Raw genomic sequence first — 25811 nt, 5'->3', positions numbered from 1 at the left:
ATAATGGCAATTGCCCCAAAGGTTGCCAGCATTTATACTTACTGACTAACTTTATAACTTTTGATTTAATTTGAAAACATTAATATATATTTTTTTTATTTTTTTTAACCATATTTAATGAGGGTGATCCATCCAGCTATTGCTGATCATTAGGGACCCTCAGAGGTTCACAAGACAAACATATACACAAGATGCTCTACATAAACAAAATCTTATTACAAGTCTTTGGGAGTGGAGTAATTTGGTCCTTAGAAAAAATCCTGACATGTGACGGGACTTGAACCCAGGACCCTTGGAGTGGTAGCCAAGCATCATAACCACCAAGCCACAACTCCACTCCATGTGTTTTGTGGTTTGTGTAATGCGCTGTATACAGTAAAATCATTTAAAAGCGTAGATTTCTAAGCAAAAACAGTAAACAAACTTACATGGTGAACGTCACATTGTTTCAGCGTAGAGGAATTAGTATATGCAGCTGAGTAGCCCAACAGATAATAAGGAAAAATAAAAACCTAGAAAGTTTGATGGTGTTGTTGGAAAGGTAGGTTTTTATTTTTTGCTTTGAATAATGCATGTTTCATCTCGCATCGCATACTGTATCAGAGAGAAGTGAATTTTTCAATTAAACATCTTTTGTGGAAACAAAACTTCAGATATGAAATTGCTGGTGCTTAATATAATAAATAGAATTCTAAAGTAAAGCTGAATATTTAAAACAATCTATCCAGAAAAAGGGATAAATAAAGTGAAATTTCTCAGATAAAAGCACAGGTTTACATAATATAATGCATTAAAACTACTATAACCATGGAGGTATAACCTCCATGCTATAACTGTTTTTGTGGATGTAGAGATGGTTAGAAATCAAATGCATTGTGATTGGTACCAAATCGGTTTCACAAAATATAATCATTAATCACATTACAACTCGGATTGGGTACCAATTCTGTACCATAAAGATACCTGCGCGAGTTCACCGTTTACGCCACATGGCGAAATTTGACAGTGGTTTAATCCTAATTTACCCACAGAAATTAGTCTGGTATTGTATTTTAAGTTCTTTTAGTATTATAAATAAATATCAAGCTAGGTTAGTATTCTAGGCTGTGTACTGTGTAAGCTAGGCCTAGCTCTTAGTCTGTACTCTAAACTAAGGAAGGCTAGGCCTAGCTAGTACTAGTAGAGGCCTGCGCTGGCAGGGAATTAGTAAGGGACAGTACCAGTGTAGTAGACCTAGCCTCTATAATAGAGAAGAGGCCTAGTACCTAGCTTGGAGGACAGGTCTTGTTAGACCTTATTGTATAATATACTTGAATTGCATTGCGGCCAAAATTTCTGTATTTATTCAGCAGTGTTTAACTCTCCCTGCTAATACTAATCGGCCCTAGCCTAGCCTAGGGCCTATACTGGGTCTGCCAGGGCCAAGGCAGTGTACAGATACTAGATAGTCTGTAATAGGTCATTTGGTATTCCTTACAATGTGCTAAATCATATAACATCGGTTGCTGGTGGTATCTACAATATCTAAGCTAGGCTAGTTGGGGGAAGGGGGTCTCTAGTCGAACTTTAGAGGGGTCTGCCAGAGCCAAGGCAGTGTACAGATAGTCTGTAATAGGTCATTTGGTATTTCTTACAATGTGCTAAATCATATATAACATTGGTTGCTGGTGGTATCTACAATATCTAATCTAGGCCAGTTGGGGGAAGGGGGTTCTCTAGTCAAACTTTAGGGTGTCATGACTATTTTTTTCTTTAAATTACATTTTTTTTCAGGGTAAATTTTTGGTCAATGTGGATACCTAATGTGACATTCAAATAGCATATTCAACAAAAAATGTTTAAAGAATTATTTTTTCAGGGGGACAATGCATCTTTAACAATTGAATAAGTAGGTTTTATGGTGAATTAATTTTGCAGAATTAAGATGAGAAATCTTCAGTTGCAAACATGTCGTCGAACTTCACAAATTACTGAGCTTATTGGAGTTGTATGCTCGACTGTGGACTGCGACACCGGCAGGTTGTACGGCAGTAATTCAAAATCCGTAGTTGGATTAGACCCAGTTACAAACCAGGTTACTTTTGGGTTTTTTTTCAGTTCACCCCACTCTTACCTTACTAATTGATACATCAGAATAATTATGATGATTTGCTTAAGCTGCCCTAGCTCAGCATACCACTTTTTGAAAACCAAAATTTTGGAAATCAAGTTCCCAAGAACCAGGAACCGAACCAGGAACCATACCAATATCATTACTGTTTTTTCATTAATTTTGTTTTCTAAATTTCTTTTAAGGTGTCGCTGAATGTTTCTCTCTCAACGGAGGGATACATCAAACCAAATAGTACAGATCATGTGATTGGTCTACAGCACATACCTGACCAACAGTCAGTGTGTGCTGCCACCAATAAAGGCGATGTACTACTTATAAACACCATCACAAATGAGGTGAGTACTTGTGTGTGCTGTACCATCAATTTTGTTATAGATTCTATGTCTAAAGTGATATTTTTTACGAAAACAGTTGTAGGCTTCCTGAAATTATTATCCAAAGGAGCTGTTGTTAAATCATACAGATAACCATTTTGTCTGCCTAAAAAAAAGGCTTTCAATAGAAGAGGGTACTCCTTAAGTTATTATAATGTAAGTTTATTAAATAGGAATAAATTATGTTTATAATCAATGTTGTTTTGTAGATTGAATGCATTGGTAGTGTTGATCAAGGTTTGAAAGCAGTATCATGGAGCCCAGATCAAGAACTAGTAGTCCTTGCCACAGGTGAATGTACAGTACTTTCCCATCCAATGTCTAGTACAAACCACTACTGGTTAACAAACACCTCCTTAGTACCTTGTAGGCTAGGTAGAATTAGTACTAGTTTCACACCACATAGGGCAATTTCACACAAGCAAATCGACAGATCACAGTTTTGCGTAGAGTAATAGATGAGTAATCAGTAGGCACTCATAGCATTAGGCTGTGGATGGCCTTTTCAGGAATTTGAACTTCACTACCCCTGATCAGCTCCGGGATCCCCTGACCTGAGGGGAGAGTACCCATCAGGGTTACTGGCAGCTTGATTATCTGTACATACATAAATATTTTGATAAATAACGTAGCTCTTATTCTCAATGTTTTCTAAAAAAAATTAAAATAAAGTGTATAGCATGGTATAAACGTAGATCTCGAGTACACCAGCAGTGAACTTAACTGATATTAAGTATCCATCAATGATGGCCATGTGTCTTCAGAAAAAGATGGCTACAAGAACATTATATTAACAGTAACTCAAGAAATGTTCTAGATATTTTATTAGTGTATATGGACAGAAAACATATAGCTACTTAAGCCACTGAACTAGTAAAATAAGGAAAGATGAGGAATATATAACTTATTGAATAAAATAATATAAAACTGATTATAAAGATAAGAATGTTTTTATTTAATGAAAGGTCAAGATACTCTAATTCTAATGACGAAAGACTTTGACCCCATCACGGAGACATCCTTGCATCCAGAAGAATTTGGAGAAGGTAATCAACTCTTGGAGATATTACATTTTCTCCCTGATCCTTTATTAACATTTTTTTCTATGCTATGTTTATCTTCTAAAGCTCTGTCTACACCATCAAACTTTATGTGACAAATATATGTGATGTGCACATATATGGCCATGATGATGTCATATCACTACCATATTTGGGCATATCACTAACATATTTAGGCATATCACTACAATATTTGGGCACAGCCGCACTTCACACTTTTTTGTCAAACTACTTTGATAGTGTAAACAGAGTTCTACCTGAGATTACAGCGCAATGCAATGCATTCTTGACAAATCATTTATTTACAATGCTGCTATGCTCTTAGTGATGTTTTTTTAACTGTATATTGTTCATTACATACTGGTTGTTTTACAGGTAAACCAGTAACAGTAGGCTGGGGTAAGAAAGAGACCCAATTTCACGGCTCCATTGGCAAGCAAGCTGCTACATTAAAACCCGAAACTGTCACTGAGTCTACAGAATTGGATGATGCCAAAATAAGAATAAGCTGGAGAGGAGATGGTCAGTTCTTTGTGGTCAGTTGTATAAGTCCAGTTACTGGTAAGTGGAAATCTGAAGGATTTTAAATGTTCTATAATGATGTGCAATATATTTTCAATGTTGTATTTAAATATTTATATTTTTGAGTAATTCTTAACTTTAGCTTTTATTGTATATTATGTTTGATATTTCAAAATCTACTTTCTTAACTTTAGGTGCCCGGAAATTACGTGTATGGAACCGAGAGTGTATTCTACAGTACACTAGTGAAGATGTCAATGGACTGGAACATTCATTATACTGGAAGTGAGTAGCGTAGTGCCATAGTTTTTAATTACAGATTTATTTCTACACATTCAACCAACCTGGTGGTAGAACGAGTCTTCTCAGATAAGGACTATAAACCATAGGTCCAGTGTACACAAAATGCTCATGTTCCAAAGCCACTGTCACATACAGCCACTACTTTAAAAGTAGGCTTTCTTGTAGGCCTCCTAGTTCGGTAATAATCAATTTGTTGATTGTGGAACTTATGAATATGAATCTCTAATTGCAGGATGTAATCTTATGAGGCATGGATAGTAAAACCTCGAAAACAAGCCCATCTTGAAAATCAAGCCTACTGAACTTGTTTTGAAAAATGTATGGTGTTTAGTTATGATAAAATCTTGGTCAGATGACATAATTATGCCAAAATACATTATACATTTTGAGAATTGTTTTTCTTGGTTCTTGTACAGACCTTCTGGCAGCCTAATAACCTCTAGTCAGCGTCTACCACATCGTCATGATATTGTTTTCTTTGAGAAGAATGGTCTACGACACGGTGAATTTACCCTTCCGTTTGGGAAGCAGGAAGTGAAGGTCAGATATCCGATAGTTATTTAGGTTTTCATCTGAGTTTAATATTAATTTCTGTATACGATTCTTTATGATAAACCAGTTAAAAATACATCCAGTCATTGCAAGATGAAGACTTGTTGACAACAAGTTGAAACATCACACACAATTACTGGTTTTTATCGTAAAGAATTGTATACAGATATTTAAGTTGAAGTTTATATTTTATTGTCAACCTGTCATTTGTGCTTTGCAGTGTTGGTTGCAAGAATAAAGAGTATTTTAACAATAGACATTTAACCAACTAATTTTTTGTAATGTTACAGTTATACTTTTAATTAAAAAATTAATCCTTAGGTCATTGAGGTCCAATGGAACTTAGACTCACATGTGCTTGCTGTTTGGCTCGAAGATATACCAACAACAGACAATGTTATCCCTAAATCATATGGTAAGCTTAGCTATCAGATTGCTAAAAACATTACAGCACATTAATTGTACACAATAGATATATATATATATAGTTCACATCCAATAATGTAAACAGTTAGGACCTAGTTAAATATTTTTCAATGAGAAGGAGTTTTTAATCTGTTTCTGTAGGTGTTGTAAGTCAAAGAAAAAATGTTAATGTTTTAAAGTATATGTTGAAAGTTTTCCAGGGTTTTTCACATACCAACTTCTTACATTTAAATTCACTGAAAAACTATGGAGGTTTTTCATATTTTCTTTCTAATTATTTTTTTAAAATTGTTGTAGTGCAATTGTGGACAGTTAACAACTATCATTGGTATTTGAAACAAAGTCTCAACTTCAAGGGAACTTCAACTGATAGAATAGTAACCATGGAATGGGACCCTGAACAAACATATTGTATGCATATCATAACAAATGGTGGAGATTACTATCAATATACATGGTACTGGGCTACGAATCACAGCAGAGGTATGACACAACAGAACCAGGCTCATGTTGCTGTTATTGATGGAAGTAAGTGTTTTTAATAAGGCCTATAATTGAATGGACATTTGAAAAATTGTTTGCTTACGAGATACTTTTTAGAACGCATACTTTACAGCTGATATTTTACTGTGTTATAAGATTGCCTTGTAATTTATTTATATTTCATTAAATTATTTTAATTAAGTTTGATTAAATTATATGCTTGTCACAAACATTGCAGATGTTTGCTTACAAGCGGTAAATTATAAAAAAAAAATCAAAATTCCACTTATGGGTGTGTTGCTTACTAAACATGCCCAGAGTAAAGTGCATACTGGTATTTATTTACATGTTTGTCATGCTATAGCCAATCTTGCGCCTTAGTGGAGTCATACCCAATGCACTGATTCAGTAGGAATTATACCAAACATTCTTTTGGATGAGTGTCTCTGTGAGGTGTCCATTATGGGAACACTCTGCACAGGAGGTTCAACTATATAGTAGAAGTGATACAACTACATCTTTATTTGAATTAACTGAATTATATAAATAAATTGCTTTGCCTTCAGATCAAGTGTTAGTGACTCCATTTAAGACAATGGTTGTACCACCCCCAATGTCTGCATATACACTCAAGCTACCATCATCTGTCAATCAAATTGTGTTTGCTCCGCCTCCAATGTGCAACCAGGTAGCCTTTGTTCTATCAGATGGTAGACTTGCATTTTATGCAATTGGTAAGGAGATTCATAAAATTGATCTTGCATGTAGGGAATGTTCAGATATAATTCTTAAATTGAAGGTCATTGTAGAAAAGATAAAGGAAAGGGTGTGGTGGAGGCAACAATTTTGCGTTAATAAACATGACATAAGTTTGTACAATCATAGAGATATTATAGTGTAATATCTCTATGGTGCAATTATTAAAACAGCGATAACTTTCTAAATACTTTGATCCACTTTATATATATATTTGATATATATAAAATTGTGTTTGGACATAGATGGTTTAAATGTCTTAATATGCACCAAAAAAATACTACGGTTTAACATAAATAATGGTCATGGCCTTCTAATTGTTTGTATTTGATTGTAGATGCTGATGCATTAGAAGATGAGAAGGTTGATGCTAGTGGGGGAACTGGTTTCAAAGGGATGGCAAGACCACATGTGTTAAAGAATATCCTAAGGTTAGAATTGTATGGTTAGATGATCTTGGATTACATTGCTGGCCATGTCAATTAAAATACAAAATATGGTTGTGGGTAAGGCTAACCTAAACAAAGTGGTTTTAGCATTAAAAGCATTTCTAGATTTGGACATTCGGCTAGGCCTGGTGAGGCAGAACGGAGTTGTAGAGTAGATAAAAACGAAATTTATAGTTCGTGCATTTTTGAAATAATATTTTGCATATAGAGTTTCTTCAAATTAATGTGAATGTTTTCTTCTTCTTCTCCCATCATTGTTTCCACTTATTATATAGTATTAAAAACATAAAATATATGTTAATTATGTTATTGTTTAATTACTAGTATCGAAGATGAAAATGGTGAACCAATACTCGGCAAACATCCTATCAGTTTCAGTCATTTCCATTGGCTAAACCAAGACACGATTCTTGCAGTAACTAAGTCGGATGAAAGCAATGACACGACCTGTGTTGTTCATCTTGGCATAAGTGGTATTGGTACCGAACAATCTTCACTTAAAATCAAGTAAGCAGAGTTTATGTTAAAAAATTTGCATTGTGAATAAACACTAGCAAAGTTAGAGTTGCAATACATTGTTTGTTTCCGTAAGGGAATATAGTAAAGTTGAGAATATCTATTTTGTGCTGTTGTGGTACAAGAAGATCTCTGTCTACACTATCAAACTAGTTTGACAAAAAAAGCGTGATGTGCCTAAATATGGTAGTGATACACCCAAATACGGTAGTGGTATGATGTCATGATGTCCATATATGGGCACATCACATTTTTTTGTCACATTAAGTTTGATAATTATTGTTTTATAGTTATAATGACCAGAGAATTTCATATTAACCACCTGTTCTCATTGGTTTCTTTTCAACAGGTCCAGATCGACCATATTTGGAGATGTATATCACATGACCAGCAACCCTTGCACAGGTACCATAGCTGTGCAGTTATCAGATGGTCAGGTGACTAATCTGGAGAATGATTTCATCACTAAATTACCACAACCTTGTACACAGATGGAACTGTGCAAAATAAATGAGGAAGTAAGTTACTACTGGTATAGTGTGTTTTATCGCATATCGCATCCATCGCTTGTGATCATCAATTAATCACAATCACATGCCTTTATTGTTTGCCTTTAATGTTTGCATGGTACACCACGAGTATATAGTTATAGTGAAAAGAACTGTGGAGTTTCCCGATGTATCGATCAATATACTTCGTCCTAATTCTCGGTCCTGAGGATGATCGCAGTTTATTTGATCGAAACGTTGAGAAACTCAACAGTTCTTTTTAGAACTATATGGTGTACTGCAAACTTTATATCCTCACATGCCTTTGTTGCCGATTGCGTATCATGCCTAACTGTGTTTTCAATAGACCAAAGGATTTTTAATAAACCACCAGTGGTATATTATGATACATGTAACTATGAATGAATCGCTTTTATTTTTTATCGTTGTTTAGGTTAATTTCTGTTATAATAAATCATAATAATAATAATATTTCTACAGGAAGTTGTTCTTGGGCTTACAGAGCGTTACCGTTTTTACATTAATGAACAAGACGTCGCTAATAACTGCACATCCTTCGCCGTTCATGATGAATTTCTCTTGCTAACCACTCACAGTCACACCTGTCGTTGTATTAGTCTACAAAACTCTATCAAAGGTATATTTTGTCAAAAAATAATAATAATTATTTTATGTATAACTAGTATTATTATTTTACGTTTCATTCCTAGACCCCATGATCTAGGACATTTATTCGTAATTTAGACATTTGGCTCCTTTACATAACAAAATAACATTTAGCAAAATATTATTATTTAAAAGAAAATATATTTAAAATTAAATTCAGCTAATACATAAAGCATTTGTTAGGAAGAGCCAAAGTTGAACTCTTTTTTCCCCCTAAAATTATATATAAAGCTTACTTCTCACTTGGATGCAACGCAATGATATAGGCGCAATACAAGTGAGGAATGTTTTTTCCCGAAGAAATCTTATGTAGGAGAATTTTACAGTAGGCGGAGGTATGCACTCTCGGAGTGGCTTTCTAGTTAGTTAAACCTATTATGCTTTTGTTTTTTTTAATGTAGATCTAGCTTTATCGGCAAACTCAAGTCAGTTGGATGAAAATATTCGTCGTGTTGAACGAGGATCCAGGATTGTTGTAGCTGTGCCTGGAGAAACAAAACTTGTTCTTCAGATGCCTCGTGGTAATCTAGAGACAATTCATCCGAGGGCGTTGATCTTATCGACAATTAAGAAGTACCTGGATACGTTGGATTACAAAAAAGCATTTGATGTTGCTCGCAAGCATCGCATTAACTTGAACATACTTTTTGATCATAATGCAAAGGTATCATTGTTTCCTTCATGTATACTTGACTGATGTACTAAATGTATTTTGATCTTTAAATATTGCTGCAGTAAACATAATGGTTAACTAGGAAATATACCCATCCCATAAACCCAATTTAACCACCCCAACATTTTCCCAGTGCAATTTTGGTAATTTTTTTTACCACTTATTTATTATAATATTATTTATACTGGGTGGTCTCTTCGCTGGACTCCCAGAGGGCCCAGTTATGATCAGTGGCTGTGTGCGACAGTGGCTTTGTTTGTACTAGTACACTGGGGTAACCTCCTACTCATCTCGAAAGATGTACTAGGTTCTTCAAAATGCACATGAACTAGGTGTGTACACTGGACCTTTAGAATTTAGACACAAAGGGTGCAGTTATATGGACTATTTAAACAAGTTAAAAAACAGATTGTTACAAACTTGATCAATTTAATTTCTGTTCTGTAAATTCATCATAATATAAAATTAATGCATTATTATTTTTCAGGTTTTTTATGAAAATACAGATGTGTTTGTGAAGAAAATTGAGAATGTAACGCACCTGAACTTATTCCTAACAGAATTAAAGGACGAAGATGTAACAGAGACAATGTACTCCTGGGCTTACAGGTCAAAGGTCAAAGATACTAATAAACCCGGAAGCAAGATTGATGCTGTCTGTGATGTAATACGTGAAAGCTGTATGCGAATTAATCCAGAAAAGTAGGTTTTTATTTTGCCAAATGTTTCTTATATTGCGATGTCTTTCAGTTGTTGCTAAATATTTTATAACCACAAACTTATTCAACTATAGGCAGCAGACAGGTATTTTACACTAAAAGAATAAAAAAAAATGTTATAATATTATATATTTTATAACAATTTCAAAACCTGTGTATACCCCCACATATGAACTGAAACAATCTTTGACGTCCAAATGTTATTACTTTCTGGGTTTTGCCTATTAATTATTTATATTTAAATTGTTATTTTGTTTACTTTGAAAAATAAATAAATAAATAATAAATAAAATAAATGTTATTATGAATGAATGAATAAACGTTTAGGTAGACACACTTTTTTAACATTCTAACAATACTACAACATTTTTTTACTTTAGGTACTTATTGTCCATACTAACAACGCATATAAAAAAGACAACTCCAGAGTTAGAGACTGCCCTCAGATGTGTTCTTGATTTGAGGAGTAATCGATCATCCAACCACGAACAACCAACTCCTGATCAAGCCCTCAAGTACATTTTGTATCTTGTTGACGTAAACAAACTTTTTGATGTCGCTCTTGGAACATATGATTTTGATCTTGTTTTAATGGTAGCTGCAAAATCTCAGAAGGTAAAATTGAGTTTTTAGGAGATTTGTTCAAGCGTAACATGCTTTTGATCAATGTCCTGTACTGTATATCAATTGAATTATTATTACTATACTCATTACGCTTGGAAAAAGAACCCAAATTTTAAAAATAGAACGGTCTTCCTTGTACCTTTTGTTATAACGTACAAATACTTGGATATAAATAAAACGTCCAAATTCAAAGTACATTGTTTGATATGCTGTGCATAGTGCATGATGCAAAGCAAAATATTTTATATAAGTATTTTAAAAATGTCCTTAATTAAAAATATATGTGTTCATACCATATAAATGAACAATTACTAAAGTAAGCTTTTAAAAAATCATTTAATGAAGAAAGAACAATAATTAAAAAGTCGAGCGGCGTTTTTTTTTGTAAGAAATACTTCATGTTTATTTTTTTATTCAAAACCAACCAATTCGCCAATAACAGGAGGGTTAAAACAAATTCAATGGCCTATATAAAATATTATATAGGCCCGGATATAATAACTATTATATTTATTACATTATTACACTTAAATGTTTTATATTAAGTTTTCTGTTGTTTTGTTATCACAGGATCCAAAAGAATATCTCCCATTCCTAAACAACCTTAAGAATTTGGAAGCAAACTACCGAATGTACAGCATTGATAAACATCTTGGCAGGTTCAGCAAAGCGCTAGGCCACATCAGTAAATGCCCTGAGCACTTTGATGAGTGTCTTGCACTGGTCAAGGAACATAAACTACACAGCCTAGCCCTTTCATTGTTTACCTATAATACAGATAAATACAAGGTATGTTATAATATTTTGTTAGAAAATTACAAAGACATAACATAAACAAAGAGTTTAAAATTCAAATTACTAATAGACTATTTTTTAACTGTATTTATTCAGGCAGTTGCAACTTCTTATGCAGAATATCTGACTGAAAAGAATAGACATGAGGAAGCAGGAACACTGTACACTCTTTCTGAGGAATGGTCAGAGGCCTTAGAGGCCTACGTCAAGTGTGGCAATTGGCGACAAGTGTTCTGCCTAACAGCCAGGCTAGGCTACGGGCAAGATAAGGTTTCTATGCTAGCCAGGAAGCTAGCCGGCTACCTGACCCAGCATCGAAGGCATGCCGAGGCTGCTGTTGTGCTAGAAGAGTATGCAGATGATCATGAGGATGCAATCGCTACTCTTATTTGTGGTGCAGTTTGGGAAGAAGCTCTTCGTTTGGTTAGTTTTCATCTATACCTGAATATTATGTTTTTCTAGTCATTTTATACATTGAAGATGGACTGGAATGAACAGTGGGAACATTTGAAACTCTAAAGCTCTGTCTATCAAACTTGCTTGACAAAAAAAGTGTGATGTGCCTAAATATGGTAGTGATATGACATCATCGTGTCCATATATGGGCACATCACATAAAGTTTTTATAGTGTAGACAGACCTTTATATTGATTTCTCAACTAATTTACTTTTAGATGTACAAGCACAAAAGAACAGATATCATTGAAACTAATCTAAAGCCAGCACTTAAAGAAAGTAAGTATATACTAAAGATGAGTTCTTGCCAGGTATGACAAACCCAATTTTAGAATAATTGAATGGTTGTGTACCTCCTGAGAGGTATGCATTTAAAATGTTAATTAAAACCACACATCTCTAAGAATTTTGTGGTACTATGTTATGATTCTTTTTCGTGGTGATTCAAGTAAAAAAAATATTTTAAAAAAACACATTTTGTTTTTAAATTGCAGGATGCCAAGAACACGTAGAATCCATTGTAAGTGTTAGAGAAGAGTTTGAAAACCACAAGGCGCGTCTTGCAGTTGTACGTGAAAACAAAGAACGTGTACAAAATGATTTACTTGATGATGTAGCAGGCAATAACCCAGACGCAGATTTATACTCGGACACAAGCAGCATAACGGGAAGTACATTTGCCGGGAGTACAGGAACACGATCTACATTTACTGCCTATAGTGAGGCGAACTCTAGAATATCTGGGTATTTTTATTTTCTTTTCTTATATGTATATCTTTCATCAACACAATTAGCCTATTTGTTTGATATATATATGACATATATAAATCAACACATTGCTTTACATTTATATAAGAGGAATAGTTATGAAAATATTCTGAAAATCTACACTGTAAAGATTATAGGAGGAGATGCTGATTTGTAACAAAATAGCACTGTGTGACAATTAGCTAAACTTTTTCTATACCGCTACCAAAAACAGAGTGCCTTCCACCAACTGTTTTACTCACAAAATTGTTACATTACAGGACATATAGTAACTTTACAGAGTATAGTGGTGCCTACCGACATAACTAGGCCAGTAGACACAACAAGTTATCTGTTAACAGTACAGTGGATTTAGGCCTAGACTCACTTGTCCTACTGTAGAATAGGATAAACTAAACCTTGTGCCTAATTCCACCATTTGTAGTGATGCATTATGGGTTTAATAATTGTTTAGAAAGTGGAATACCTAACCTACCTTTAACGTTATTTATAATCTATTTGGATAATTAATTGCATTAATTATTAATTGTTTTTAATGTTATTTGATAACCATCAGGAGATCAGCTAAAAACAAGCGGAAGGCAGCGAGTAAAAGGAGAAGTTTAAGGCAAGGTAGCGAAGAAGAAGACTTGGCGTTATTGGAGGCATTGCAACAAATTTATAAGAATATAGATGGACTGAAAGGTTACATGAAATTAATTTTTTTTTTTTTGATCATTGGGATTTTTGATCTGTCACAAGACTGATTATTATTTGCTATAAAGCATGTTTCCCATTAGCGACGCAACGCAGCGACGTACTGACGCAAAGTGCTGTTTTGCATAATCACAAGTGGGAACAACAGTGCTGCAAACATTGCAGGTTTTATTTCATTCAGGCTGGGGCAAGCACAATTATTGAAAGGGAATTTCCTTACGTTGCGTAGGTTACATTGTGTCGCTAGTGGGAACCAAGCTTTAGAAAACAAATTATGTATCACTATTGTAGAATTATGACAATAAAACTTCTGTATTTTGTGTCCAAATTTCTCTAATACACCTGTATGGTAGCCTAGACTGTAGTAGACAGCTTTTAAATCTGTGACTTGTCTCTTTACTTGGACATACACCATTATTTTTATTCCTTATGAATTCCGTTCTAAAATATATAAAGGTCACCACTAAGATTTATATAAAGCAATAGCTCGAAATACCAACATTACCAAAACTGATCAGAGAAAGTTTTTATTTTTTGCTTGCAAACTTACATTGTGTGACTTTAATAATGATTTAAATATTATTTAAACATTTTAGGTGAGATTGGAAGTCTACTAAAAATGCTAGTTTTATTTCATTTTGAAAAAGATGCACAAATACTACAAAGTAGCCTATATGATATGCTCAAACTTCTAGAGAAATCAACTTGCGAAATTTGGCCAAAAACGGATGAAAACCAATCAACGGTATGTATTAAATTGAAGATTGAGAGGATAGATAGGAATGAAGGTTAACAGTGCAGCATTAAGAAATATGACAGAGTACATTAAAACAAATATAAAGCAATTGCACTGTTTTTAATTAGATTTATTACTTATTATAACATGCCTATTCTTTGGTTGGTTGATTTTGTATCACATGTCGTGCATTATTTCATCCTATTTCAATACAGTATATGCACTCTCAGCATTTTGTAAATGCTTATTGCATGACAGGAAACCCACCTGGTGAGTGTAATAACTATCAATAACTACTCTGCTCCCGCATCCAATATCTCTGTTTAGATAGCCTAGCCTTCTAAATTTTATTTAAATGGCCGTGGATGATTATTTGTTTTAAAGTTTGTTTAGCATGTAAATGTAAGAAAGTTTTTTATTTTGTTAAATGCGGAGAATATTTTTACATAAAATAGTAAAAAAAAATATAAAACACTCTGTACTCCAACTCATGCAAATACTCTCTATATTCAACTCAACTCATTCATTATTTGTATACTATTTATTATTATTTGTTTTTTCAATTTCAGCAAAGCTTTGGTCCACAAGCAACTTCAAATACAATTGCTGCAGCACTAATGCAAGGAACTTCACAGACGTCAATAAAACAATCTGATCTTACTTTATTTGTGCCATCAAAGCTGTCAAAAGATGACAAGTGGCGAGTTCATCAACTGGAAACTAAAATTGACAAATAGACAGATTAAAGTGACAAACATTACAATTGTATGTGGTTTTACTGCAAGCATTTAATCACATATTAACATTCTTATGACAATGATTTATAATATGTCACAAACAATATCGTCACTATAAGTGTGCTGATTTTATACATTGTGGTTACAAATATCAACATCCAAAAATATTCCATACATAATCAGGTCTGAAATATTTGTTTTAAATATGATAAATATCCAGCCATACCTGATCATTTCCTAAGTTCTATTTATGTAGATTATAAAAAGGAATGTCCTGTACAACATTGTACTAATTCTATAGTTTATCATTAAAATTGAGGTAAAAAAAAAATGCATTTTAAATATTGATCAATTTGATAACAATCAATACATGTCCACAAAGGAGAACAAAATCTGTGAAACATGGGAAAATAATAAACAGATCAGAAAAACATGTAAGAAAGATTTTAATATTATTTCATAATAGAATTGAACAGGAAGCACTCAACGAGAATATGAAGTTTAGCCAATTGCTACAATATATATTTAAAGGTTTACAATTATGTAGAATGTCTGCGTAACTAGACCATCAATGTAATTAAACACTTTACTACTGTACTTTAGAAGTGTACACTAATTTTACATTTACGCTAGGCTAATAATCTTTGTTTTTACATTTACTATCTAATCGTGGCAGACCACAGGTGCATGACAGATCGCTAATATACCATGCTTGTTGTTGTATATTCTGGAAAAATTACTTCATAACATCGTTTTCTTCCTTATATCTCATAAATGTTAATACTAAAAATATGTTATTGTTAATAGATACCATCATTTTATTGATAATTAATTACAATCTAAATAATTAACCAACACACATTTTATACTAACAAATAGTATTATTTATATATTATAATCTATTTTAGTGATATGTTCATGTTATCACAAACATAATTAAAATGGTAGGCTACTATTAAAAGACATCGTGTAACTATTCTAAAAACAATGTACAGTCATGTCATAGGACCATTCTATTGTCACCACCACCACTTAATGTTACTTGATCAAACTCAGTACCATTTTGATTTTGCGATCAGGTCTACAAATACGAACTCGCTAATATTTAATATACATTATGGGACCCTCACCTAAAGCCTAATGACAAAAAGAATAGAATTTCACAACATTATTTAATGTACAAACATCAGAATTTTTTCTCTCGAACGGATATGCAAAATAATGAAACATGTTCAAAGATGTATTATCCCCCAAAAACATGAAAAATGAAGATTAATTAAATCAGATTTTGAATAGGTTATTTTGTAGTTTTAATAAAGTTAATCACTTCCGTCAAAAAAAACGGAAAAAATAATGTTTTCACTTATAAAAAGACAAAATAAATGGTTAAATTCAACCAAAAATCCATTGGCTGGCAGCCAATTTGACTATTTTTTGCTTTCAATTACAGTTTTTTCAAGTAAATACATTTTTTTTCAATCTAATTTTTGGTCAGTGGATAACTATTATATGACATTAAAATGGAATATTCGAACAAAAAATTTAAATAATTATTTTTTCAGGGGGACAATACATCTTTAAGCATTTGAACATAACTGCGGCAAAGGGAATATTCAGAGCTTTCACGTTTCATTTTTTGTTTTCTTTCCACCTGAAACTGGCTTGGATCCACCTTGAAGTAGCGCTTCTAAAGTGGTATTATTGTATTCCAAAACATTTGGCGCACGCATATCATCAGTTACATTATTTTGCTTTAAAAGTTCATCCATTCTTTTGGAAACGTCAGAACTTGACCTCAGTGCCATAGCATGGTTTGGGCTTTGCATCAGAGTATGTGTAATTCCTCGCAAACTGGAAAATTTAGAAGTAGCCAATTTAGCATCACTAGCACTGTCATCAAGTAACTTCACATTGTGTTGGTAAGTTGATTCAAGATCTTGTAGTTGGTCTCTCTTATAATCTTCAATTCGTTTTTGTAATTTGTCAGCTTCTTCTTTGATTTTAACTTCACGCTTTATGTAATTTGACATCTCCAATTCCTTTTTTCTTTGAAGCTGTTCTGAAATGTCTTGAAAGCCAACTATTCTCTCATCTGCCTCTTTAATCAAGGTTGTTGAAATGGTGGTGAACGCTTCAAACGCAGTTTTTACTTCTACTATGGTGTGGCCATGTTTAGGATGCTCAACCAGTGTACAACTAACACAAACTGGAATCTTGCACGAGTCGCAGTAGAAATGAAGAGGCATACTATTATGTTTGGAACAGTACACAGATTTAGAAGCCAACCGCTCAGCAGGACTGATTGCTGTGTATTCTTCCATCGTAATAATGCAGTGATGTTGTAACACCTTCATTTTTGTATGGTCATTTCTGTGCAATGTACAATATAGTTCATCACAGTCTTGACAGAAGAAGGATGCCGCAGTACTACAAAGGCTACAGGTTGAAGCAGTCTTCTGTTCCAGTGAAGTAACATACTCTAACAAGCCACTGATAAATATGTTGTTCTTCAGGTTTTGAAGCCCTCCTTCTGGAATCTGGCAGACTTCACGACAGGTTGGGCAGCTGAGTACACCATTGCTTGTCTTCACCCATTCCTCAAGACACTCAAGACAGAATGAATGAACACATGTTAGAATCTTTGGGCTTGTAAAGCGGTTCATACATAACGGACACTCAAGTGCTGCGGCTTCAATTCCTTCAATGACTTCTTCAACAAATTCTGAAAAGTAAGATCTTTATATAATTGTTATATATTGTAAAGTGTCACAATAGTGGCTGGCATCATGCATGTTATGTCCTAAGGTACTCCTCCTTTCCAAGCAAAGAAATAGTAACAGTGGTTTAAGTAAATTATTAGATTAAAGTTAATAATAACAGCAGTACTGTAAAGTACAATATATGTTTATTGATGAATGATATGCCACACAAAAATAAAAAAATAAATATAATAATGAGTGAATAATGAATTTGAGTTTTGGTGGGGTGGAATTCTCCAGTGTGATTACAAATTTTACTTTAGGAAAGAAAAGAAAACACTTGATAACTACTTTTTTTTTCTTAATCTCTGAAGTATACCCAATTTCCAAGTATATACCCAAAACGTTTTTTAAAATTTTGTTAGAAGCAAACAATAATATGCTATAAATGTGCTTTGTGATAAGAAAGGAAGGAATTCTTACTTGTATCTGGTCTGGACATTTTTCCTGATTGATAAATCTCGCCTTCATGGTCTACAGATTCTTCTGTAAATAAATTATTGAATTTTGGTCAATAAATAAACTAGTGATTAATAAGAGTGAACAAAAATGGAAAAATAAAATGAACACCCAGATTGTATTATTTTTTATTATTTATTATTTCTTTATTTCATATAAAACATTAAAAAAGGACAAAAAAACCACAACAATGCAACAAGTTACCACTAGTGGCCAAAGGCCAGATTGTGGGTAACTTTTACATGCATGTACCATCAGATCAATAAAAATATACAAAATTTACAACAAACAATATAATAAATTATACAAGATAATGTAGTTCATGCTAAAGTTTTATTGGATGCAATGATTTACAATTTTGTTAAAATAATAGGACCAGCCAATAGGTTCCGTGACCAACTTTATAGAACAAAGGTTTAAAAGTGTCTTTGATCAATACTGAACAAATTTAGCTTGGGCTCACCTCCCAAGAGAGGGGTCAATTAAGGTCACATAGGGGTCAACATTTAAAAATGCTTTAAATATGTCATGTAATATAGAAGCATACAATAAGTAAGTTGCTATAGAATGTGCCTTATGATAAACAAAAAATAGTTCTTGTATCTGGTTTGGATTCTTGTCCTGTTTGAGAAATGCTTTTTATATGGTCTAAACATTCTTCTAAAATAAATAAATTAAAGTTAATTATTGAAAAGAACTAAAACAAGATAATTAATTGATACTTTCAAAATTTAAAACTAGTATTGAATACACACATTTTTAGAATTAAGGTCACATTGGGGTCAACATTTAAAAATGCTTTAAATATGTCATGTAATATAGAAGCATACAATAAGTAAGTTGCTATAGAATGTGCCTTTTGAAAAAAAAAAAGTTCTTACTTGCATCTAGTTTGGATTCTTGTTCTTGTTTAGAAATAAATTGTCTATGGTCTAAACGTTCTTCTGTAAATAAATAAATTGAAGTTAGTTATTGAAAAAACCTAAAACAAGATAATTAATTGACACTTTCAAAATTCAAAACTAGTATTGAATACACACATTTTTACTCAACTGCATGAAAATGCATTTTTGTTTTCTTTTTGGCATCTACAGTATAGCAAGCATGAAATATTCCATTTTAATTACAAATAATATAGGGTGCAGTTTTCTTGAATTGGTATAATTATAATATGATCTTCAAAATACAGTTTCTATTATTATTGTAAACATAAAAACGCTATTTGTCCACTTGAGAAAACCTCTTTTTGATTTGAATCAAAACCACACGCCCCAATTGTGGCTGCAAAACCAAACATTTATAACATACTATTTTTGTTCTATTTGGAATGATCTGTGTTGTATAACTTAGTAGACTACTCCTAGATAAAATCCTACCAGTTAGTAGTTGTTGCAAGGCTTTTATTCTAGTCTTACTACAAATTCAATATTTTGCAAACCTGTTTTATTCAGCGATTTCTTTTTTCTGTTATTCACTATTTCCCACAAACCTAGGATTAAATAAAAGTGAATGGCGAATGTTGAATCAATAAGAAGTTTAAGTATAGTTGCTATAGAATGTGCCTAAAAAAACAAAATAGTTCTTACTTGTATCTGGTTTGGATTCATTTCCTGATTGAGAAATGCTTTTTATAGGGTCTAAACATTCTTCTGTAAATAAATAAAAGTTAATTATTGAAAAGGACACATTTAGTCTTGACTGTACAAATGTTGACTCGACTGGGGGAAAATGCTGCCAATTTTGTTTTCTTTTTTTTATTTACATCTATAGCAAGCACGAAATTATCTATTTCACTTGACTTGGTACATAATAAAAAATGTAATTCTATTAATGTAAAAATAAAAAAACACAAAAATAATGTATCCACTTACTTGAGAAAACCTTTTTCAGAATTGAATCAAAACCATATCTGCTCAATACAGTTAATAACCTTTGTTTCATGTTTTCAGTATGATTTTGCTGTGCTCTCCATGTTAAAATCATTGCTTTTATTTTAGCAAAATTACTTTTATATTTCATGTCAAAATATAGCACATGTGAAGGTTTGAAATCTAGTGCTGTACGCACAATCTCTACGGGTTTCAGATTGGTTGCAAGTTTGTGGATATCCGCATCCTGCAGATCTATAATTGACAACATACTTTGTTACATGCAATTTGAGATTTGCAATTATGCATTGTGTTTTTTGCATCCCCTAGACCCCTATTATTTTATGATTAATTATGTCGATTTATTGTAGTATTGTACAATATATTAAGTGTTAAATAGGCTACCTGCATTCATACAGTGCCACGTGGCATACAGAAGGTAAATCTCTAATATTCGAAAAAAAACATTTGGGAATTTGTTATATATTTTAATCTAATTAGTACATAGTTTGTTTAAATACATAATAGTATAGAAATTGTATGCATCGTACCACCAATCAAGTGTTTGGCTAGGTCATCATAGCCACAGTTTTTCAGAGCCCTTGCAAGTGTACCAAGATTATCCGTCTCTGAAGGCTGTTGTTTTTTCCATGTCACGAATGCTTGGTATGCCTGTTTGGACTCATCAGAAGATGATTTCTTGATTTCTATTATCTCTAATTCTGTCAGGCCGAGCTGCTTTGCAATATCCTGCCATGATTTTGAAAGTTGAACAGAGAGTTGTTCTAGGAGGTTACTATCAAGTCCTGTAAAATAAACAAGCCGACCAAGAGCATGAGATGTTTAAATTATAACCAACTGAGTAACTGAGAGATCTCTTTGAAAATAGTTTACCTTTAATCAGAAATGTTGACACAGTTATTAAATCAATCTGATCAAGAGCAGATGCAAGAAATGAAACTTTGTCCGATGCATGTGATTGGTTTGTTCTCCAAATCATCAATACTTCTAAGCACATTGCTTCCTGACCACCACCTCTTCTTTTAATCTGTTCAATGTTAGATACATTCAGCTTTTCAGCAAGACTCTCCCAACAGTACTTAGATTCTTGTGCTATGAATCTTAAAATGTCATCATCCAAACCTTTGTAAAATTGTAAAATCAAATCAAATTATAAGAAAAGTATCAGTAGCATACGAACAAAGGCCCTTATAGAATTTTTAAACATTTTTTTTACCTAAGTAGATGACAGACCACAATAAAATATTAAAATTGATCAATAATAATATTTTTTCAGTCACCAAAAAATAATAACCAGGAGTGAGAATAAACATATTTTGCACTCACTCCATATAATACACAGTAAACAAACCATTACAATTAAACCTTATATATACGATAGATAGCCACTATAGATTCTAACAATTAGGATGTTAATTAATGCAAAATCATATGGCCATTAATTTTGCTGTATTCTACATAAATCTAAAAATTAATATAATTAATAAACATAATAAACATATACCTTGGAGTATTTCATTACACAGCTTGTCTTTGCCAAACTCCTTATAAATTCGTGCAAGCACTCCAAGCTTGTCTGTCTCATCCAAATTGTCTTCTTGCCAAATGAGAAGCATATGCCTTGATTTGTCCTTACAAGTGCAAGTCTTTCTACTTAATGTATCAAGTGTCCTTTGGGATATTTTCAGCTTTTTTCCAAACTCTAACCAACTTAGAGACACATTACTTGAAATCTTCAACAACAAATCATCTTCTACCCTTGTGACTGAAAAAAACATTTATAACATACTTTTTTTTAATTTCATATGCATCCAAATGCGAGTAACTTGCCAATTACAGGATCGATAAACTGTTTTATAATTAAAATAAACCAAGTCTCATTTTAGGCTTAGGGAGTAGAGTTGAAAGTGGTCAGGATTGAACCCTAGACCTTTGGATTGGAAGGCAAGCAACTTAACCACCAAGCTACAGCTCCATTACAAGCTTTAAATAACTATTGACAATAACTATTGTTATCGTTAGCTATACTCCACAGACAGGCCCCTGATTTGCTCTCTACGACCAAAGTAAATACAGTAGCAGTATTATTATTACCTGTTTGTGGCTTGGTGATTTTTTTCCCTAATGCTGTAAACATGCTGCTGTTTGTTCCCTTAGATACAACTGCAGATTTTTTCCATCAGGTGCTAAGAAATTATCTATTTCCAACAGTGAATGTTTGATTTTTTTTTTCTGAAACAAAGATAGTTGTATACTTCGGTGGATATGTGCGCTTAACAATTATTATTATAAAAACTGATTTGATATGAACGAATTATATCAATATCATCTAGTTTTGTTCTTAATGGGCAATACATACTGGTAAAAAAACATTGTTTTCTATAAAATATTTTTAAAAATACTTAATTTGGCATTATTTACTATAAGTCTACTCTAGATGTGCTCACTTACCCTGTAGTAAGTGTACACAACAACGCTTTTGTATTTTTATTTACTTTTTTCAATTGATCATTCGGATTTTTTTAATCAATTATGCAATAATAAAAAATGTCTTTAGTAACAGAAAACAGATACACTAGATATTATTTGTGGCTCTGTATTGATTTACTCAATTTTTCTGATTTTTACAATGTCTGAAATAATCTCTGTCTTAAAAGTAACTCACAAAATCAACTGCAGTTTTGATGTGCTATGTGCTTCACCGCGCCTTCTTTCCCTTTATCACCTGTCTCAGTTTATTCCTTGAATTTAGATGCTGCTGTACTTACGAAAAAGGAACCACTACAAACAGATGAAGCTCGATGTATCAACAGAGTTTCGGTCAAAAGAAGTCAAACATGGGTTTTGTATTCTAGTACTATAGTATAGTACCAGTCCAAGCGAAAACATACGAAAGCCATTGCAAATATACTAAGAGCTAAATGTTAAACTTTGGACTCATGATTAGGCCTATTACTTCATCAGTTAGAACAAATACGATTATTGTCTACAATCTACATCATATCATTGTTTCAGAGGTTATCACTATGTTACTTTGATAGACGTGTTTATTTATTCCATGAAAAAACATTTATTTGTTAATGTAGCCTGCAACTGCATTGAGGTCCAAAAGTCTACATATATTAATCTAAGAACCAACATATTGAAAAAGGCAATACTGTACAATGTTTAACAAATATTAAATAAAAGTCGAACTTACGAATATATTATAATTTGAACAATTATGTTCACACATTTTTTTCTTGGAAATAATTCGGTAGACATATTTTTTTCTTAGAAGAAATTCTGTTCACAGAATAATTTAAAAGATAAAATCATGTACATCATCATAATGGAACTAATGGTTTATAAACGAAAAAGATTGAAATATGCAATACAATTCAAGGTTTTATTCAATAAAACGAAAATTTACATTGTAGCCAAAGGCTAAATTGAGTAACATTTTACAAAATATTGCACATATAAAGAACATCTATATTAAAATGGAATTAGATAAAGTACATAATATGAAAATGAGAAAAACATTGAGAAATAAAAAAAATTGTTACGAATCATGGCCTAATAAAATATCTGTATTAAAACTTATGTATTATTTGTTTATTATTTCACATTGGTTGATGACGGCAACGTTGGCTTAAAATTGCAAATTGCTTAATTTTACATTTTAAGGTACCTATACTGACATAAAACACGTACACAAAAACGAAGCAAACCATTCACAAGTTCATTAAATGTACAAACACCTGTATTTATTTTGTTGTCTAACAGATTATAAACGATCCAAAATAATGAAATGTTGCACTGCCTTCTATGTCATGAACATTTCAGCATAATTTATTTAAATGATTTCTTCTAAACAGGTCCATTTTAATCACAAGATAGACGGACAATTGTGTGGCGGACAATATATTATCCTCTTCATTTTCCGACTATAGTTTGTTCTCCTTATCTGTGTTCATTTTTTTCTTTTGCCTTTAGAACATGAGGCCTTGGATTCGTATCAACTCCACCTCTGGCTTTAAAAAGCGCTTCTAATATGGTATTATGGTATTCCAAAACATTTGGCGCACGCATATCATCAGTTGCATTGTTTTGCTTTAAAAGTTCATCCATTCGTTTGGAAACGTCAGAACTTGACCTTAGTGCCATAGCATGGTTTGGACTTTGCATCAAAGTGTATGTAATTTCTCGAATACTTGAAATTTTAGAAGAAGCCAATTTAACATCCTTTACATGGGCGTTAAGTAACTTCAGATTACGTTGGTGAGTTGATTGAAGGTCCTGTAATTGGTCTTTCTTGTAACCGTCAATTAGTTTGTGTAAATTATCGGCTTCTTCTTTTATTTTCACTTCACACTTTTTGCAATTAGACGTCTCCAATGCCTTTTTTCTTTGAAGCTGTTCTGCAATGTCTTGAAAGCTAACTAATCTTTCATCTGCTTTTTTAATCAAGGTTGTTGAAAGGACTGTGAACGCTTCAAAAGCATTTTTTATATTTATTATGTCATGACCATCATTTTTAGGATGCTTAACCTGTATGCAGCTTACACAAACTGGAATCTTGCACGAGTCGCAATAGAAATGAAGTGGCATATTATGTTCTAAGCAATACACAGATTTAGAAGCCAAACGCTCAGCAGGACTGATTGCTGTGTATTCTTCCATCGTAATTATGCAATGATGTTTTGACATCTTCATTTTTGTATGATCATTTCTGTGGAATGTACAATATAGTTCATCACAGTCTTGACAGAAGAAGCATGCCGCAGTACTACAGAGACTACAGGTTGAAGCAGTCTTCTCTTCCAATGAAGTAACACAGTCTAATAAGCCACTGATAAATATGTTTTTCTTCAGGTTTTGAAGCCCTCCTTCTGGAATCTGGCAGACTTCACGACAAGTTGGGCAGCTGAGTAACCCGTTGCTGGTTTTCACCCATTCCTCAAGACATCCAAGACAGAATGAATGAACACACGTTAGAATCTTTGGGCTTGTAAATCGATTCATACATAAAGGACACTCGAGTGCTGAAGCTTCAATTCCATCGATCACTTCTTTAAATGCCATAATAGTAAAACTAAAAAAGGAACGGTAGATATAATTTGTGATTGATACTAATTCTATGTTGACCATTGTTTCAGTAGACTTAGTCTTTCACATCTCAATAAAAAACAAAACAGTTACAATTTGCATTCGATTAATACGCTGATACTTACCGAATGTTGTGCGCAGCCACTATAAGCCAATTTATCTCGAAGCGTTACTACCTTTGTACCTTATAATTTGAATGGATATATTTGAACTGGTTCGTCTTACTTCCTTGCTGTTATCAACTAAGATTATGTTAATAAATAACATAATTAATATGTATTGATATCATTGCATTGGTGGCACACTGCAATCAATGCAATGTGCGTCGAAACATAAAGAGAATTAACAGGGTCGAAGTGATAGGCCTATTGATGTATAATGTGGAACAAAGCAATGAGAATTGTTTTCAAAATGTATATTAAAATTTACTCGGATTAAACAAGACACGTTCGTTTGTCGTAATGTTTTATAAATAATCGTCATAGTTGGTGTTATACATTCCAATAATGGTAAATAAACAATAATGCAAGGTTTTCTAGAATAAAACTATGCTTCGTCGTACTTGTCGTAATACAAATGTGTATGTTGCATTTGTGATAAAATGCTGAGTAGTAAGCTCTTTTTGCTAACAGATTCTTCTCTAATACAGTACCTAATGAGTGTTACAATGTGTAAGGTT

At 32.8% G+C, this 25811-nt stretch overlaps 2 protein-coding genes across 2 annotated transcripts; one reads left to right on the top strand and one right to left on the bottom strand.

Moving 5' to 3' along the window:
- The first annotated feature begins 966 nt into the window (after window positions 1-966).
- On the top strand, window positions 967-16095 carry LOC144853927 (elongator complex protein 1-like). Its single transcript, XM_078711794.1, has 25 exons — window positions 967-1042; window positions 1918-2074; window positions 2296-2448; window positions 2697-2778; window positions 3453-3533; window positions 3924-4109; window positions 4265-4355; window positions 4790-4913; window positions 5247-5340; window positions 5649-5879; window positions 6401-6568; window positions 6928-7021; window positions 7364-7546; window positions 7905-8073; window positions 8545-8701; window positions 9132-9394; window positions 9891-10105; window positions 10503-10737; window positions 11317-11535; window positions 11638-11964; window positions 12216-12276; window positions 12492-12741; window positions 13322-13449; window positions 14058-14206; window positions 14767-16095. Exons 2-25 carry the CDS (start codon window positions 1925-1927, stop codon window positions 14932-14934), a joined length of 3978 nt encoding a protein of 1325 aa, XP_078567920.1. The 5' UTR covers window positions 967-1042; window positions 1918-1924; the 3' UTR covers window positions 14935-16095.
- Window positions 16096-16519: 424 nt separating this feature from the next.
- Window positions 16520-25108, bottom strand: LOC144853509 (uncharacterized). Its single transcript, XM_078711203.1, has 9 exons — window positions 23989-25108; window positions 21546-21806; window positions 20915-21163; window positions 20572-20826; window positions 20159-20275; window positions 19739-19801; window positions 19034-19096; window positions 18117-18179; window positions 16520-17656 (listed from the first exon to the last, which is right to left on the bottom strand). Exons 1-9 carry the CDS (start codon window positions 25106-25108, stop codon window positions 16557-16559), a joined length of 3291 nt encoding a protein of 1096 aa, XP_078567329.1. The 3' UTR covers window positions 16520-16556.
- Window positions 25109-25811: the final 703 nt, after the last annotated feature.

The sequence above is a fragment of the Antedon bifida genome, chromosome 10, assembly GCF_963402885.1.
Source record: "Antedon bifida chromosome 10, ecAntBifi1.1, whole genome shotgun sequence".
Lineage (NCBI taxonomy): Eukaryota > Metazoa > Echinodermata > Crinoidea > Comatulida > Antedonidae > Antedon > Antedon bifida.
This window is presented reverse-complemented; position numbering and strand designations above follow the sequence as displayed.